Below are 16,677 nucleotides of genomic sequence, written 5' to 3' on the forward strand. Positions count from 1 at the left end.
GGGATCCTCCTCCTCAGCCTCCAAAGTAGTTAGGACTATAGGCATGAAGACCACAGCCAACTAATTATTTAATTTTTTTGTAGAGACAAGGTTTTGCAATGGTGCTCAGGCTGGTCTCAAACTTCTGGCCTCCCAAAGCACTAGGATTATAAAACACAACAGGCTGTGTTTTGTTTTGTTTCAAACCAGGATCATCCAGTTAGACACTATACTTGGTTATTATGTCTTTTTACTCTTTTTTAAATCTCAGATGATTCCATCACTTTTATTTTTCTTTTTAAAAGTTCCAGGCTGGTTGTCTTGCAAGATGACCCACATTCTAGATTTGTCTATTGTTTCTCATAATGTTATTCAACTTGTTTCTTTATCTCTTATTTCCCATAACCTAGAAATTAACTGTGGAAACTTGATTTTATTTATTTAAATGTTTTAGGTAAGAATACTTTCTAAGTGGTGCTGTGTACTTTATACTGTAGCATAGGCGCTTAATATCAGATTCAACTAATTTTAAAACTTCTCTTTTGGAATTTCCTTCAGGCCATATAGCATATTATTAATAGCCTTAGTGGTGGTAAGTCCTCCTTTTTTACAAGCGGATTTAGTTAAAGACAGCTAGAAGTCTTTGGGAATCAAATATGGTGAAAAGATATTGGTGATCAAATTGGGTGATAGTTACTTGATTTTTTTTTAAAAAAGCATCGCTATAATCATGAAACAGTATTCTTCTGAGTTTTGTATGCAGATGGGAAGTTTCAAAATTAAGTATTAACAATGTACTCATTCTAGTATTATACATTTTGTTATTGAAACAGAGGTAGTGTGGTAGAATGGAAAGAGAAGTGGCCTAGAGGCAAAGAGATCTTGATTCTCTGTCCCCTCTGGAACCGTTAGCTCTATCAAGCTCATCTCATTCCCTGTGAACCTTCTTTCCTTATCTGTAAGAAAATATGTTCTCAAATTCTAAATGACTAGTGTGCAAATGAATTTTAGATACAACTTCCTGGAAAACTGAATACACATAGTTGCATAGATTATATCTTTTTTAAGATTAGAGGACAACTTTCATTATTACATGGTTGCCATTACATGTCACAGAACACACACACACCCAAAGAGCATCTGTGCAGATGTTAAGAAAGACAAGGCTCTGGGCTTTCTCTAGTTCCTGTCCATAATGTGTTCACTGCAGGAGGGAGCAAAGGAGTACGCCATGCTCCACAACCCCCGTTCCAAGTGCTCTGGTCGTCGCCGGAGAAGACACCACGTGGTCAGTGCTTCCTGCTCCAACACTTCAGCCTCTGCTGTGGCTGAGACTAAAGAAGGGGACAGTGACAGGGACACAGGCAATGACTGGGCCTCCAGTTCTTCAGGTACAGTGAACAGAAAATGAACATCTTTTCTTCCATGGCAAGGACTCTTGGTAAACCCAGGATTGCTGCCTGACACTTAACATTACTACCTTTTTCAAATTGTTAATTCTGGCCAGGTTCAGGGCTTATGCCTATACCCTAACACTTTGGAAGGCTAAGGAGGAAGGATTGCTTGAGGCCAGGAGTTTAAGACCAGCGTGTAACCCCATCTCCAAAAAATACAAAAGTTAGGGGTGTGGTGGGTGCCTGTAGTCCCAGCTATGTGAGAGGTTGAGACAGGAGGATCTCTTGAGCCCAGGAGTTTGAGATTGCAGTGAGCTATACCGCATTGTAGGCTAGACAACAGAGAAGACCCCGTATCCCAAAAAAACAAAAAACAAAAAAAACCCCTCTTAATCCTTTCTACAAGTTCACCTGTGGAGACAGGGAATATTTTCATTCCTAACTATTCTGCCTTTTAATTAGAATATTATACTTTTGGATTTGTGACAAACTACCAATGACAACTGCATTCTACCCTCATCTGTTTCTATTATTTCTTCCCCTTAGAGGCTAACTCTCGCTGTCAGACACCCACAAAACAGAAGTCTAGTCCAGCCCCACCTCAGCTCTGTGTAGTAGAGGCCCCATCAGAGCCTGTGGAGTGGACAGGGGCTGAAGAATCTCTTTTTCGAGTCTTCCATGGCACCTACTTCAACAACTTCTGTTCAATAGCCAGGCTTCTGGGAACTAAGACATGCAAGCAGGTATTGTCTGAAAGTGGCAGAACAGACTTGGACCCTCCTTTCATCTGTTGCTCTGTCCAACCCTTTGTCATCTTGTAAGGCTGTATGTCTGGGGAGAAGCTGTCTTGAGTTCAGGATCTGGGGCATCAAGTGAATCCGTGAGCCTTTCTCAAATGCAGGGCTTGATAATGCAGAGGATCTGCTCTCCTTCTTGCTGAATTCTTACTTCTGTCTCTGCCTATTTAACTCTTATGGATGATCCTACACTCTTTCAGCTTCTTTTTTTTGTTCTTGCCTCCTTTCTAAATGGTATCCCTTCCCTAGAAAGGACTCCCAAATCTTTCTGCAGACTCTCTTAGCTTGCATACTCCTGCTTCTGTGGCTGCCACTCCCTCCATCAGCTTCCTTAGCTGCTTTATTCTCCAAATTTTCTATCACCAGATTCTCCAATTACCACCTCAGTATCTGGGCATAGGCCTCACCCTTCCCACTCATACCATTACGAGAAACAGTTAACAGCAGCCACTGATGCTCTGGAGGCAGGAAAGGGCTACAGGGAGAACAGGGCAGGGAGGTAGGTGTTGGGACCCATCTGTCCAACAAGAAAGGAGCCCCAGCACTTGCTCACTTGGCTTCCTAACTTCTGGAGGAGTCTCTGTGGCCTCTTCTTTGTGCTTCTTTACTTCGAACAGTTAATAGAACTATGAGTCAAAGTGCCCTTTGCTTTCTTTTTGGACCTCATACGTATTTCCCTCAGCCACAGGTTCTCAACCACAAAGTGTACGGAATTGTATGCCAGAAAAATTCTTGACTAAATGTACTTTCTTTAGAAGATTTATAGTTTTCAGAGGGCCTGTGGCCAACAAGAAAAAGGAAAAGCTAAAAATGAGTGCGAGAAGGGCTGGCTGCGGTGGCTCACGCCTGTAATCCCAACACTTTGGGAGGCTGAGGCAGGTGGACTGCTTGAGCTCAGGAGTTTGAGACCAGCCTGAGCAAGAGAGAGACCTGTATCTAAAAATAGCTGGGCACTGGGGTGGGTACCTGTAGTCCCAGCTACTTGAGAGGCTGAGGCAAGAGAATCACTTAAGCCCAAGACTTTGAGGTTGCTGTAAGCTATGACGGCACAGCATTCTACAAAGGGTGACAAAGTAAGACTGTCTCAAAAAAAAGAGAGAGAGAGAGAGAGAAAGTGCTAGAAGAGAAGCAGCAGGAGGAGCCAGCATTTCCAAACTGCTGCCCTATGGAAGCAGTCAAGGCTCTGACATCTTTATACCAACAGAGGGAGCTAGTGTTTACCCCAGTGGAACGGTTCCTGTCCTGCCTTGCTTGTCGGTACACAAGGCACACAAAGTTGTCCTTCCTAAAAAGAGGCAGAGACTGTAGGTAAGAATCAGCCTACTCTTCTACCCATGCTTGGTAGAAAGAGCAATAGCTGCTGACCAGGGAAGGTATTACTGAGCTCAGTATTTCTCCCTTCTGGAGTCAGGATGTATGATTAGGAATTAACTTTAGAGCCAGTGACCCAATGTCCCAATGGTGCTCTGTCTCTCCCTGACTGAGGAGATACCTCTGAGCTCTCCAAGTCCCCCACCAGCCCAGCACCCAGCATAGCCACTTATCTGACCACCTTGCTGAGAAGGAGAGACAGACCCTGTTGGATTTGTCTTCCAGGTCTTTCAGTTTGCAGTCAAAGAATCACTTATCCTGAAGCTGCCAACAGATGAACTCATGAACCCCTCACAGAAGAAGAAAAGGAAGCACAGGCAAGGACAAAGGATTCTCTGTGGCCAGGCTGTTAACCTGTGCTCTGACCTCCCCTTGGACTTCCCATCTGCCTCCCTCTTCAGCCCCTGCACAGGCTGTGTGAGCCAATCAGTTTGGAATCACACAACTGAGGGCCACCCTTCTCAGTGCTCCCTGAGTGTGTGTTCCATGGACCAGCCCTTCCCCTGTCCCTAGATGCAGTGGACTGTAAAATGACTGTCTGGTTTTTCATTTTCCATTGACACTCCTGGCCAGTAGGACATGAACTGCCCTCAAGGCTTCACCCTGAAGCCATTTCTCCTTGTTGGGTGGTTAGTTACCACCTTACCCATTCTCAACTCTGACCAGAATCCTTTTCATTGTGTTGGCACTTGTATTATTTTTCTAAGTTGTATAATAACACTGTCTTCTAGCTAGCTTTTACTTAGGGTTGGAAGTTTTTTAAAAAATTGGCACTCTTGAAAAAAAAATTGGCACTCTTTCTGGCTTTATTCCCTGATGACTGTCACCCATCGAAGGAAAGAGCTTACTGTAGTTCTAGATACAGGAGGAAATCCCTGTGACTCTTCCCTTTCACTTCTTTCAGAGAAGATCCTGAAAGACCTTTCTACCTCTCCATCTTGAGACTCCCCCACATCTCCACCTCAGCACCAGGGAAAGGGAAAGAGAAACAATAGCATTATAATAGACATATAGCATTGGGCTTTGTTTTGTTTCTGTATTTTGTCCTTTTATGTTTGTTTGGGTGGGAATTGTGTTTAAGTTTAAATCTTGTAGCAGGGGCCAATGGGATTGAGAATGAACTCTTAGCTTCTGTGTGCCAAAGTAGGGCTTTGGGAGGATACTCCCCTCACCCTCATCACCAAACCACAGTCTCTGATTGCAAGTCACATTGTTATTTACCTGCGTCTGTAGAGTTCCCAAGGGCCATGAGCCAGAACCATCCTTTCTCTCTTTTTCAGGTTGTGGGCTGCACACTGCAGGAAAATTCAGCTGAAGAAAGGTTGGTTTCACCAGGGTGTTCTTCATCAGTTCAATACGAGGTCTCGTTCTGTGACCATCACCCTGCCCCACCTATGGCTGCAGGTGCTGACCCTGCACTGCTTCCGCTCATTGCACATTTCTCTGCAGCAGCTGAGAACAGCTCAGCTTCTCACTGCAGCTGAGAAGGCCTCTTAGAGTGTAGAGTTCTGGCCTTGTGGTCTCTGACTTTTGCAGTGTGCCATTTGCTGGGTTCCAGACCTCGTTTAATGTTTAGAATGTCTGTCCTGCTATTCTACACTATCTCCACACCCTCCCCACAAAGCAAATCACCCTGTCTTGCCTTATGAACAAGGGTTAACTGTGATATCTTCTAAGTATTAAATGTGCGTCCAAGGTGATAGTTCAAACGAGTCTCCTTTGAAGTGGGTGATTAGACACTTGGTCAGTAGAGCAGCTGGGGAGTAGGGTTGTAGCAGTGTCAGATCTGTTCTTCTCTCTCCTAGATAACTCTTCCACACAAGTGTACAACTACCAACCCTGCGATCACCCAGACCGCCCCTGTGACAGCACCTGCCCCTGCATCATGACTCAGAATTTCTGTGAGAAGTTCTGCCAGTGCAACCCAGACTGTAAGCGTGCTACATTTCCCTGTAGTCACCAAAATAGCCTCACTATGTCCCAGGCTCCCCTCTTGCTCTGTCCTTTGCTGCTTGCGAGCTTTCTGATACCTCTCTTAGCTGTGTTTTAGGCATTCTCTAGACAAAACAAGATGCTTAAGATATGGAAAAGTCATTTTGGGGGGTTCGGCACCCATAGCACAGTGGTTACGGCGCCAGCAGGAGACCAAGTCTTGCTCCGCTTCCTGGACCCGAGGGTGGCGGGTTTGAACCCAGCCCAGGCCAGCTAAGCCACTGCAACAAAAAAATAGCCAAACATTTTGGCAGGTGCCTGTACTCCCAGGTACTTGGGAGGCTGAGGCAAGAGAATCGCTTAAGCCCAAGAGTTTGAAGTTGCTGTGAACTGTGACGCCAAGGCACTCTACCGAGGATGACATAGTGAGACTCTGTCTTAAAAAAAAAAGAATCATTTTTAGAAAACCCTAAGGTTCATGATTTTAAAAGCAGCAATTATTCAGTAATCAAAGCTCTCCCCACTTTGCCCTCCAGAGGAGAATTAAGAAACATGGAAATCTGGGGGCCAGGTGCCCATAATCCCAGTGCTTTGTGAGACTGAGGTGGGAGGATTGCTTGAGGCCAGGAGTTCTAGTCAAGCCTCGGCGATATAGCAAGACACCAGCTCTACAAAAAATTTAAAAATTAACCAGACATGGTGGCAGGCACCTATATCCCTAGCTACTCAAGAAGCTGAGGCAGGAGTTCAGGGTTATAGTGAGCTGTGATCATGCCACTCCCCTCATGCCCAGGCAATAATATGAGATCCTGTCTCAAAAAAAACCCAAATTGGCTCGGTGCCTGTGGCTCAAGCGGCTAAGGTGCCAGCCACATACACCTAAGGTGGCGGGTTCGAATCCCCAGCCCGGGCCCGCCAAATAACAATGATGGCTGCAACCAAAAAATGGCCAGGCGTCGTGGTGGGCGCCTGTAGTCCCAGCTACTTGGGAGGCTGAGGCAGGCGACTCGCTTGAGCCCAGGAGTTGGAGGTTGCTGTGAGTGTGATGCCATGGCACTCTACCCAGAGGGATAGCTTGAGGCTCTGTCTCAAAAAAAAAAAAAAAAAAACAAATTGTTTTGATTCAAATCTTTTTCAGGTGCCAGTCTGTGTATGTCTGATTTTACTTACTAGGTGGAGTCTTAATGTCAGGTAGGAGACAGGGGCCTGGATGTCAGCAGAGGCTAATGGTGCTTCTCTTTCACTTCTTATACCTCACCCTGTGCCCTTCCCCACTCAGGGCTGAGTAGTTTGATGGCAGTCCCCAGAGCTTGCAGAACTTGATGCCCAGGCGGGTATGCTAGAAATACCTCCTCACCCATAGTAGATATCAATCTTAGCCACAGCAGAAAGGTGCTTGCGCTAGGGCGGGCAGTGGGTGGAGGAAGGTGGCATAGAACGGATGCATTCTGTTCTCATAATGACACTTGTTTTGATGGTGAGGATGTACAGTGAAAAGCACAGATTTTGTTTCTTCTGGGGGTACTTTCCATCTCAGGAGGAGGGACAGTGTTGTTGGGGGATCTCTAGGAGATATACCTGCTTTTTTCTTTTATCTTTTCTTTCCTTTTTTTTTTTTTTTGAGACCGAGTCTTGCTCTGCTTCCTGGACCAGAAAGCAATGGCATCATCATAGGCCCACTGCAGCCTCAAACTCCTGGGCTCAATCAATCCTATCCTCCTGCTTCAGCTGCCCAGATAGCTGGGATTAGAAATGCACACCATCATGCCCAGCTAATTTTTCTATTTTTAGTAGAGACAGGGTCTCAGATTACTGGTCTCAAGCAGTCCTCCTGCCTCAGCCTCCTACAGTGCTAGGATTATAGGCACAAGCCACTACAACTGACCTGTATCTATGTGTTTGATTTGCAGGCATGAATATTAGGAGGCACTCCATTTTCTCTGAAGAAAAAGACAAGTATTTGATGATTAGAAAGGGATCTTCTCTCCCATTTTGCCAAAACGTCCTTGAACATATGACATTTCTTTCTTTTTTTTTTTTTTTTTTGTTTAGCAGGCCCAGGCTAAGTTCAAACCCACCAACCCAGTGCACAGAGCCAGCACTCTAAGCGTTGAGTTATGGGTGCCCAGCGGCTGCTGCTCTTCTTAACCTCACCTGTCTTCCCACCCAGGCCAGAATCGTTTCCCTGGCTGTCGCTGTAAGACTCAGTGCAATACTAAGCAGTGTCCATGCTATCTAGCCGTGCGAGAGTGTGACCCCGACTTGTGTCTCACCTGTGGGGCCTCAGAGCACTGGGACTGCAAGGTGGTTTCCTGTAAAAACTGCAGCATCCAGCGTGGCCTCAAGAAGGTAAGGCCTTTTCTCAGGACCCTGCACCAAATACTGGGGTGGAAGAGAAAGAATTGTCCCAGGTATCCTCTTTCCACTGGTTACTTAGAGGGTTTGTGAGAGTGCTTGATAAAGCCTAAAAGACACATAGAAGTAATAAAGTTTCCTATCCTAGTAAGACATTAGAAAAGTGGCCCCCTGCGCTGGCCAGACTGAAAGGGGCAGAGAGGTAGATGCATCATTGAAGTTATCTAGTTTTTCCTCTTACATAGCAGTGGATTCCCATAGTGTCAGGACTGAGAGGTCCCCGGGTTAAAAGAAGAGGTGCTCTGTTTCTTTTAACCACCTCTCTTTTTTGTCTACCCACCCCCCACCACAGAATAGAATAGTTCAGATCTTTTTCTGCTTTCAGATCCTCTTAATAGTTGCTGGTTCTTTCCACTCTGCCCCCCAGCAAACACATCAGCATACACACCCTCACTCGCATAAGCCCTATAGGCTGAGGCTTGGCTCTCTTCCTCAGCACCTGCTCCTGGCCCCCTCAGATGTGGCCGGATGGGGCACCTTCATTAAAGAATCTGTGCAGAAAAACGAATTCATTTCTGAATATTGTGGTGAGGTAAGTGCTATAGATTTGGCCCACATTCTTACTGGGGAGATACTGATAAGAAACTCTGATTTTCTGTGGGCCAGGCTTCTTTGACTTAATCTCCAAATAACTCAGCTAAGTTCTCATGTGACCTCTGGCAAGGAGGGATGGGGGTGGGGGACCCTACAGAACTCTTTGTAGTCCTGAAAAAAACCACAGTTCTTCAACTCTTTGTCAACTCCAGTCACATGAGGGAGTGATAGTGGGGCTCTCTTCCGCCTCCATACTGGTCAGCCTCAGTGGGCATTGAAACAACATAAGCTGAATTCTCTCTCTTATGATTCTCATCATGGTACTCAGTAAGCACCCATGTTTGACACTGCCCTCTCCCAGCTATTTCTAGGGGCAGGGTACTATGCCCTGAGCAGGCATACTGATACTCCCTGTTCGTTCCTTTTCTGTCTCTCCAGCTCATCTCTCAGGATGAGGCTGATCGACGAGGAAAGGTCTATGACAAATACATGTCCAGCTTTCTCTTCAACCTCAACAATGGTATGGAGTCTCCACATCTTGTCCCAAGGTGGTCTTTATGCCAAATGTCCCTTGCTGTAATCCAGGTTCAAGATCAGCTCTCAGTCTTCCAAGAGATGCATAGTGCAAGGGAGCAAGATGGAATTCAGAGACCCCATGTGCCATAGTTGACTTACTTTGGGAGAATCTCTGGGTCCAGATTGTGTTTATAATAAGAGCACTGAGCACTTAGACCTCAGAAATCTCTCTACATGACCAGACACAGTGGCTCATACCTATAATCCTAGCACTTTGGGAGGCCAAGGCAGGTGGATCTCCTGAGCTCAGGAGTTCAAGACCTGAGCCAGGGCTTGAACCTGAGCAATAGCCTGAGCAAGGGCTATTCCCCATCTCTAAAAATAGCTGGGCTTTTGTGGTGGGTACCTGTAGTCCTAGCTACTCAGGAGGCTAAGGCAAGAGGATTGGTTGAGCCTAAGAGTTTGAGGTTGCTGTGACCTATGATACCACAGCACTCTACCCAGGGCAACAAAGTGAGACTCTGTTTTTGTTTTAATTTATTTATTTTTTGTAGTTTTGACTGGGGCCAGGCTTGAACCCACCACCCCTGGTATATGGGGCTGGCACCCTACTCCTTGAGCCACAAGTGCTGCCCCGAGACTCTGTTTTAAAAAAAAAGAATAGGGCGGCACCCGTAGCTCAGTGGGTAGGGCACTGGCCACATACACTGAGCCTAGCAGGTTCGAAACCAGCCTGAGCCAACTAAAATCAACAGTGACAACTGCAACAAAAAAATAGCCAGGTGTTGTGGCGAGGCTGAGGCAAGAGAATCACTTAAGCCCAGGAGTTTGAGATTGCTGTGAGCTGTGACACCACGGCACTCTACCAAGGGTGATAGAGTGAAACTCTGTATCAAAAAAAAAAAAAGAAAAGAAATCTCCCTACACAATAGATGGGAAGAGAAAATCCATCATAATTCAAACAGAGGAAGCAACCCAAAGGAGAGCTCCCACACGAGGCTGAATTCTTAGCCTGCTTGCTTTCCCATTCTTCTGTTAGTACACTGGGCTTCAGAATTTCCACTGGACTAACCTGCATCTGTTATTGTTTAATTGATTCTAAATTTAGGCTAAAGGAGCTGTGGAGTTGCCTGCTGTGCTCATGGTCTTCCTTGATTTGCTTTATACAGATTTTGTAGTGGATGCTACTCGGAAAGGAAACAAAATTCGATTTGCAAACCATTCAGTGAATCCCAACTGTTATGCCAAAGGTGGGTTCCCAGTGACCTGGGAGGTGGAGCAGGAGATAAATGCTACATTTATAGGATTTCTATGCATTGTTCAATTTTTTTCATAACTCTGAGTTATTTTTGTCCAAAGGTAATCCTGATTAATATCTGGTATCATATCGTTTTAGGTCCCTCTTTCAGTTTTATATTTTGCTTTTTTTCACTGACTACATTACAAACACTCTCACAAACAGGATTTAAAGATAATTCTTTCTCCATATCACTGCCTAGAATAACAGATCTAAAAGCATAGAGGCAACTACCTTCCTTGACTGCTTTTAATTCCATTTGATTTATGTTTTCACTGGGAATTTGGAGGAAATCAGCCTAGCATTCGACTGATGGTTGACTTGAAGTTGACCTAGCCTTTGGTTTATTCTGTTTGCAGTGGTCATGGTAAATGGAGATCATCGGATTGGGATCTTTGCCAAGAGGGCAATTCAAGCTGGCGAAGAGCTCTTCTTTGATTACAGGTAAGGTAGGCAGTAATGGTCCATGGAAGGTGGCCTTAGAGCCAGAAGGGGTGGCTGTTGGAATAGATTTGAGGCTTTGGGTGGATGATATGGATGAAGGAATGGGCCTTGTGGTGGTTAAGGCTCTGTTTCTTCTGACCCCGGGGACCTTACCTCAAAAGTGGGAACGGTATAAATGGCTGTTAGTGGCTGGGAGGGGAAGTGAAACAGGAGAGTCTCCACCCTTTCAATCATAAGAGCCTTGAGAGTAACCTGGTTCCCCCTCTCTGCTCTGGGACAGGTACAGCCAAGCTGATGCCCTCAAGTATGTGGGGATCGAGAGGGAGACCGATGTCTTTTAGCCCTCCAGACCCACACCAGCGCTTACGGTAGCGGCACTGTCTTGGCTTTCATGCTTACAACACTGCTGCTCAAAAATCCTGCACTGTGTCTCCCACACCAAGAAACCCCCCACCCATGCCCTCTATAGTGAGGCCTCTGCTTTGTCAGTGGGCACAAGACTGTCTTAGTGAGAGGGGAGACAGGCAGCAAGGCCTTGGTCTCCCTGGGGAGAGAGTTGCAGAGGTGGGAGACTGCGTCTGCATCTCAGAGGAAGTGAGCACAGGCTGGGGTGGGTGACTTAGGTATGACTTTGTGTCAGCTCCCCAGGCTGTGGGCCTCAGGACTCCACTTAGGCAATTCCTAACAAGTGTTAGCCTGTAATTTTAGCTTTTCCAATCAAGGGTCCTTATGTAATCGGAGGGTGTCAGGCTTATCTCTATGATCCTAAAACCTAGAGGGGACAGGCTGAGTGAAATGTGGCCCCTGGACCCTATAGGTGATCTGAGTCAGAGGCAAGCCTGGTACGCTGCACAGATGAACTCAGAGGGAGATGGGTCACCTTACCATCTCTTCCCTCGGGGCAGGGTTCACACTGAAAGAGCATGGGTTCTAAGTGCAGATGTTCAAGGCCAGGGGGAGAAAAGCTACGTGGCATCCTTGCATGGCCAGAGAAAGAGAACCAGCCTGATGACAGTAAACTGCTAAACCTGGGCCCAGGAAGCCTTGAGAAAGCCTTCTCGGTGTGCTCTGAAGAGATGGGTTAAGTGTTGTCAGAGTCCTGGGAACAGGTGTCAGCACTCTTGCTCCTGCCAAAGCTCTGGGTAAGTGGCTGCAGGTGGACATTAGGCTGCCACTGATGAAGTGTCAGAAGGTGTATCTGGCAAAGTGTGAGCACCTGGGCAAGGTGCAAGCCTGGCAAGATGTGAGCCTGGCAAAGTGTGAACACCTGGGCAAAGTATGAGCCTGGCAAGGTGTGAGCACCTTGATTTGCTTGATTTGTAGTTTTTCCCAGGCCTTCCATTCTCCATAGAGGGTAGGCCTAAGGGCTTGTGTTGCTTATCTCTTTAAGGTAGGTAGGCACAGGCCTGGACTAGAGAGGGTAAAGGTCATTGGTGTGATCTACTTTCCTGTCTGTAGCACCTGCTGTTTGGAAAGGGTGATTTAGCAATATGTGTTTGGAGATGGGTGAGGGGCTAAATTGCACACATTTAGGATGGCATCACATGTGCAGGGCACACTGGTAGAGAGTACTTAAAGAAGCAGGCAGAACACCTGTCCCATCTGTGGTGCCATCTCTCTGGGATTCATGCAGAGCAAAGCACTTTACTATTTCTTTTAGAATAGAAGGTCTATATATTGGGGTGGAATTTGTGCTAAAGTCTCCCAAGGTCCCTGCTCCTGAGGGAAGGAGAAGAAGGGGTGGAAGATTCTCCTCCAGTCTTGCCTTATCTCCTGGAGGAGGCAGAAGGAGCTAGCTTGACATAGAAGAAATTAACAAGAATGGGGCCAACAAGAGCTGCTGCCCTGTGTCCGGGGCCCGTATGCTGAGCTGACAGGGAACAAGGAGCATTTTGCTGGATGGGAAGGACTCAGGCAGGTACAGACCAGCCTAGGGAGTATCATAATAGTGAACAGATGTCTCCCTTCTGGGGAGTCTGAGCCTCTCTTCCCCAGTCTCCTCTGGCCATTTCCTTCCTCCCATCCTGCTGAGTGTCTCATGAAGGAAGAAATAGGGTTCCCTGTGGCCCAGCTGTCTCTAAGGGATTTGCGTGGGACGTGCACACACACACTCACATATTCTCACTCGCCATACTGGTGGGCACACATGCACCCTGCACCCAGCACCTGCCCAGCCAACTCCTGACAGAAGCCTTCTCCCTCCCAATGGGGCCAGCACCCAGCTTGATTCTGAAATCTACATCTGCTGTGTTCATTGTGTGTATCAGGGAGACCCTCAAGCTGGACTGGGGGCTCTGAATTACTCATAAATTATAGGGGGAAACTGGAGACAGATGAAGCGAAGGATTAGTCCCATCTGAAGTGCCAGGGGCTGTCTGTGAGGAGTAGGTGAAAAGTTGTTTTTTTTTTTGTTCCATCCTTTGAGAGGCTGGACTGACTCCATGCTCCCCTCAGCGAGCAGAATCACTGTGGTCAAGCCCTCTTTTCCCATTTTCAGACCACTAATCCTTCTGTTCCTCCCATCCTTTGTCCCTGCTGTCCCCCACCTTTAATGACGGGTCTCAACCCCTCCCCCCACAGGTAATGATGGATGGAGCAAGGTGGTGGGGCTTGAGGGAGGCTGGTATTATGTGCGGCTTTATTGCCAGTGAATTTCACGCACTTTAAAGTCTTGTGGCTTGTGAACCTCTTATCTGAATAAAGTGTTAGAATCCATTTTGGCAGATTGTGTATTGTGTGCTTTGGGGCTGGAAGGACCCAAGATGGCCATCCAGGAGCAGGTTGGCCTGATGTTTCAGCATTCTGATCTGGGTATGGGGGAGGTGGGGGATCTGGCAAGAGCACCAATCAGGCCCCTGGCAGGTGATGCAAGGATTCTGAGAACTCCCCCTAGAAATTCCTAAGCCCTCAGATTAGTTCCTTTAAGGTCATCCCACTTATGCCCTAACCGCGACGCCAGCTACCACACACAGACTGGGGCTCTGCCACTCTGATTTATTGGAACAGCTCCAAGTCTGAGAGCACAACAGGCTCAGCCCTGCTTCAGAGTAGAGGCCAGACCAGGCTGGGTGAGTGACCAGCAGGACTCATGAGACTTCCACCACTGGAGAAGCAAACTACAGACTGGGCACAGGACAGGACAGCTGACTGAGTTTTTCTTTTATATATAAACAGATAATTTAAAAATTAGAATAATATATAGAGTTTCTCTAGGGAGAGACTGTGCAACAAAAAATATATATAAAGAATACGACCTCCTGGGCAAAAGCAGCAGCATCTCTGAGCGGAGGAAGGGGGCTCCTCATGCACTGGATGGGGCTAAGCCTTTGGGCAGGCACAAAGGCCATTGCATGGCTTGGGAAAGGGTGGAAGACTAGAGGGCTGGCTAGTTTGAGGGTTGCATTATTTTATATTGCAGGATTTTTATGGCTTTGGCTAAAGCATGTGAAGCAGCGGAGGTACTAAGGTGCTAATCTGAGGCCTTTTGGTCTCTGTGTAAAAAAACAAAAAGGGGGTGAGGGACAGCAATGAAGTTCTCCCGAGCCCCCAGCTGAGTGGACACATATGGAAGACATTCTGCAGGGTGGGGGGAGGCTGGGATAGGATTTAGCAGCCTCCTCCCCCCATACCCTGGACAACCCTGCAATCCCACACATCTGTCCCTGCTGATAGTATGTGTTGGAAGGGAGGCAGTTAATCTCCCCTACACTCTGTTGTTAATCCCTGGCAGCAGCTGGGACAGGGATGGCAGGGAGGGCCTGCCTCAGCCTCCTGAGGCTTCTCCTTTGGGGCAGGCAAACAGCCAGGAGCCTAGGGAAATGGGACTGAGCAGGGCATTGGTTTAGGCAGTGAGGCTCGGCCACTCCCTTGGGTCCCATCTGTAGCTCTGCCCACCAAACTTAGCGGGGTGGATGGGGGAGTATCCTCTGGATGAGCAGAGCCAGCTAAGAGAAGCCAAATGTCCCTGACAGGGTTGGGAAGAGACAGGACTTAGGGAATTCAGAGGAGGAGTTGAACTTGGTCCCTGAAGCCCTTCTGATTCATTCAGACCTGGACTCCTCCAAGATCTGGGGTAGATTCTGGTCCCGGGGGCCAGGGCCAGGGGCTGGGGCTGGGACTGGGACTGGAACTGGGGCTGAAACTTGGGTAGGAGCTGGTGTAGGAGTGGGGGCCTGGGCAGGGCCTGAAGCAGGTAGGGGGGCCTTGCTTCCAGGATGGTAATCATGGGTCGCCTTGGGCTCGTTGGTGTGGTAGGAGCCCTTGTAGCGATGATGTTGCAGGTAGAAAAGCACCAACATTCCCACTAGCCCAAGCAGCAGGAAGGCCACCAAAACTGAAAGGAAGAAAGGGAACAATTCAGAGCAGATCTTTGGGATTTCACCTACTCATAGAAACACACATACCTGTATTCTTTGGTCTAAAGCCTATGTGTACAACAGTCAGCTTCCAAAAACACAAACTATTCCTACATATCTATAAGTTTGAATTCCTAGCTTATCCCCTGACAACTTCTAATTATAATATTCTCTTTCTGCATTCCTGATAGTTAACCCACTTTTTCATCTCTCTAGATGTTACTATATCCTTATCTCCCCATCTCTCAACTATAGCCCTTTTTAATATCTCATTTCAATTAAAAATTTATAGCACCCTTAAATATTAAGAAATCTCCAACCCAATATACAGGGTGGACAAAAAGTTCGTGTGTGATTTAGCATTTTAAGTTGCACACGAACTTTATGTCCACTCTGCGTACTCCCTTCAGTATCACCTATCTTATCCTTTGTACCATCATGCATCCAACCACCCCTCAGCCATGGGGATCAGGGTAGGGAGAGACTGCTGCCAGTCAGAGGGTGGTCTTCAATGCTACTCACAGCCTAAGAGTATGGCCACCCATCCGTCATCATGGTAGTACGGAAAGTCTGAGGAGGAGAGAGCACCAGTCAGGAGGTCCCTCTACCAAATTAAGAATCATTTCCCTTCCCTGTCATACCCCCTTCCCTCTTCTGTGTCCTGGGGGTGTACCTGGGGGAAGATACCAGGGGTCAAGCTCAGGAGGCACCTCTGAGATGAGTCGTGGCATAGCGCCACAGTTAGATTCAGACAGTTCTCCCTGAATTCGAAGGGCCTCAGCCAGCTCAGCAGTCATGGGTCGAGGGGATCGGAAGTGGGTCTTCAGGGGGGCCACATTGTTGAATCGAACACCAGATAGACAGCCTGAGAAACCTGGGGTGTTGTAGCGCTGGATCTCTGGGTCAATGACTCCTGTCTCTGAGGGAGAGGTAGGCCCAGAAAGAGGGTCTTGGACCACTCAGAGGCCCTGCCCCTCCATCCATCTGTAGGTTTCCCACTCATCTTTCTCACCACCCTCACTGCCATTCCCACTTCCTTCACTCTCCAGTAGGCTCCAGGACCTTACCCAGCATTCTTTGCCCCTAACTCACCCACACTCAGAGCTTACCCATCACGCGCCCCAGATACAAGGCCTTGGGAGAGTCCAACTGGCTGTCCACCAACAGGGAGAACTTCTGTTCTGTCAGTGGGAAGTAGTCCACCTGGGGGGGGCAGTAAGGGGAGGTGACTGAGACCACAAAAGAATTCTAACTCTGTCCAAACTGGTGGTGCCAACCAGGTAAGTCCCATTCATTCCAAACTGGGCAACTGCAACTCCTGAGCCCAGTATGGTATTTGATGTTTTTTAAAAAACCCCAAAACTTGGCTTGGTACCCGTGGCTCAAGCGGCTAAGGCACCAGCCACAGACACCTGAGCTGGTAGGTTCGAATCCAGCCCAGGCCTGCCAGACAACAATGATGGCTGCAACCAAAAAATAGCTGGGCGTTGTGGCAGACACCTATAGTTCCAGCTACTTGGGAGGCAGAGGCAGGAGAATCACTTGAGCCCAGTTGTTGGAGGTTGCTGTGAGCTGTAATGCTACGGCACTCTACCCAGGGGGACAGCTTGAGGCTCTGTCTCAAAAAAAAAAAAAAAAAACAA

The 16,677-nt window shown here is 47.5% G+C and overlaps 2 protein-coding genes across 2 annotated transcripts in view; one reads left to right on the plus strand and one right to left on the minus strand.

The window, feature by feature from the left end:
- The window catches only part of EZH1 (enhancer of zeste 1 polycomb repressive complex 2 subunit), a 28,192-nt gene extending 14,798 nt beyond the window's left edge, over positions 1-13,394 (plus strand). The window contains exons 10-20 of the mRNA XM_023510980.1: positions 1,190-1,370; positions 1,920-2,116; positions 3,767-3,858; positions 4,822-4,862; positions 5,347-5,472; positions 7,644-7,822; positions 8,325-8,420; positions 8,861-8,942; positions 10,108-10,188; positions 10,595-10,679; positions 10,960-13,394. Of these exons, the coding sequence (XP_023366748.1) occupies positions 1,190-1,370; positions 1,920-2,116; positions 3,767-3,858; positions 4,822-4,862; positions 5,347-5,472; positions 7,644-7,822; positions 8,325-8,420; positions 8,861-8,942; positions 10,108-10,188; positions 10,595-10,679; positions 10,960-11,020 (1,221 nt within the window). The 3' untranslated portion in view covers positions 11,021-13,394. The remainder of the gene's footprint in view (positions 1-1,189; positions 1,371-1,919; positions 2,117-3,766; positions 3,859-4,821; positions 4,863-5,346; positions 5,473-7,643; positions 7,823-8,324; positions 8,421-8,860; positions 8,943-10,107; positions 10,189-10,594; positions 10,680-10,959) is intronic.
- Positions 13,395-13,653: 259 nt separating this feature from the next.
- Positions 13,654-16,677, minus strand: part of CNTNAP1 (contactin associated protein 1) — a 15,481-nt gene continuing 12,457 nt past the window's right edge. Inside the window, exons 21-24 of the mRNA XM_023511243.1 lie at positions 16,144-16,237; positions 15,708-15,953; positions 15,557-15,604; positions 13,654-15,012 (exon numbers count right to left, since the gene is read on the minus strand). Of these exons, the coding sequence (XP_023367011.1) occupies positions 14,720-15,012; positions 15,557-15,604; positions 15,708-15,953; positions 16,144-16,237 (681 nt within the window). The 3' untranslated portion in view covers positions 13,654-14,719. The remainder of the gene's footprint in view (positions 15,013-15,556; positions 15,605-15,707; positions 15,954-16,143; positions 16,238-16,677) is intronic.

The sequence above is a fragment of the Otolemur garnettii genome, unplaced genomic scaffold (genome assembly GCF_000181295.1).
Source record: "Otolemur garnettii isolate 467f Iridium unplaced genomic scaffold, OtoGar3 scaffold00018, whole genome shotgun sequence".
Taxonomy (NCBI): domain Eukaryota; kingdom Metazoa; phylum Chordata; class Mammalia; order Primates; family Galagidae; genus Otolemur; species Otolemur garnettii.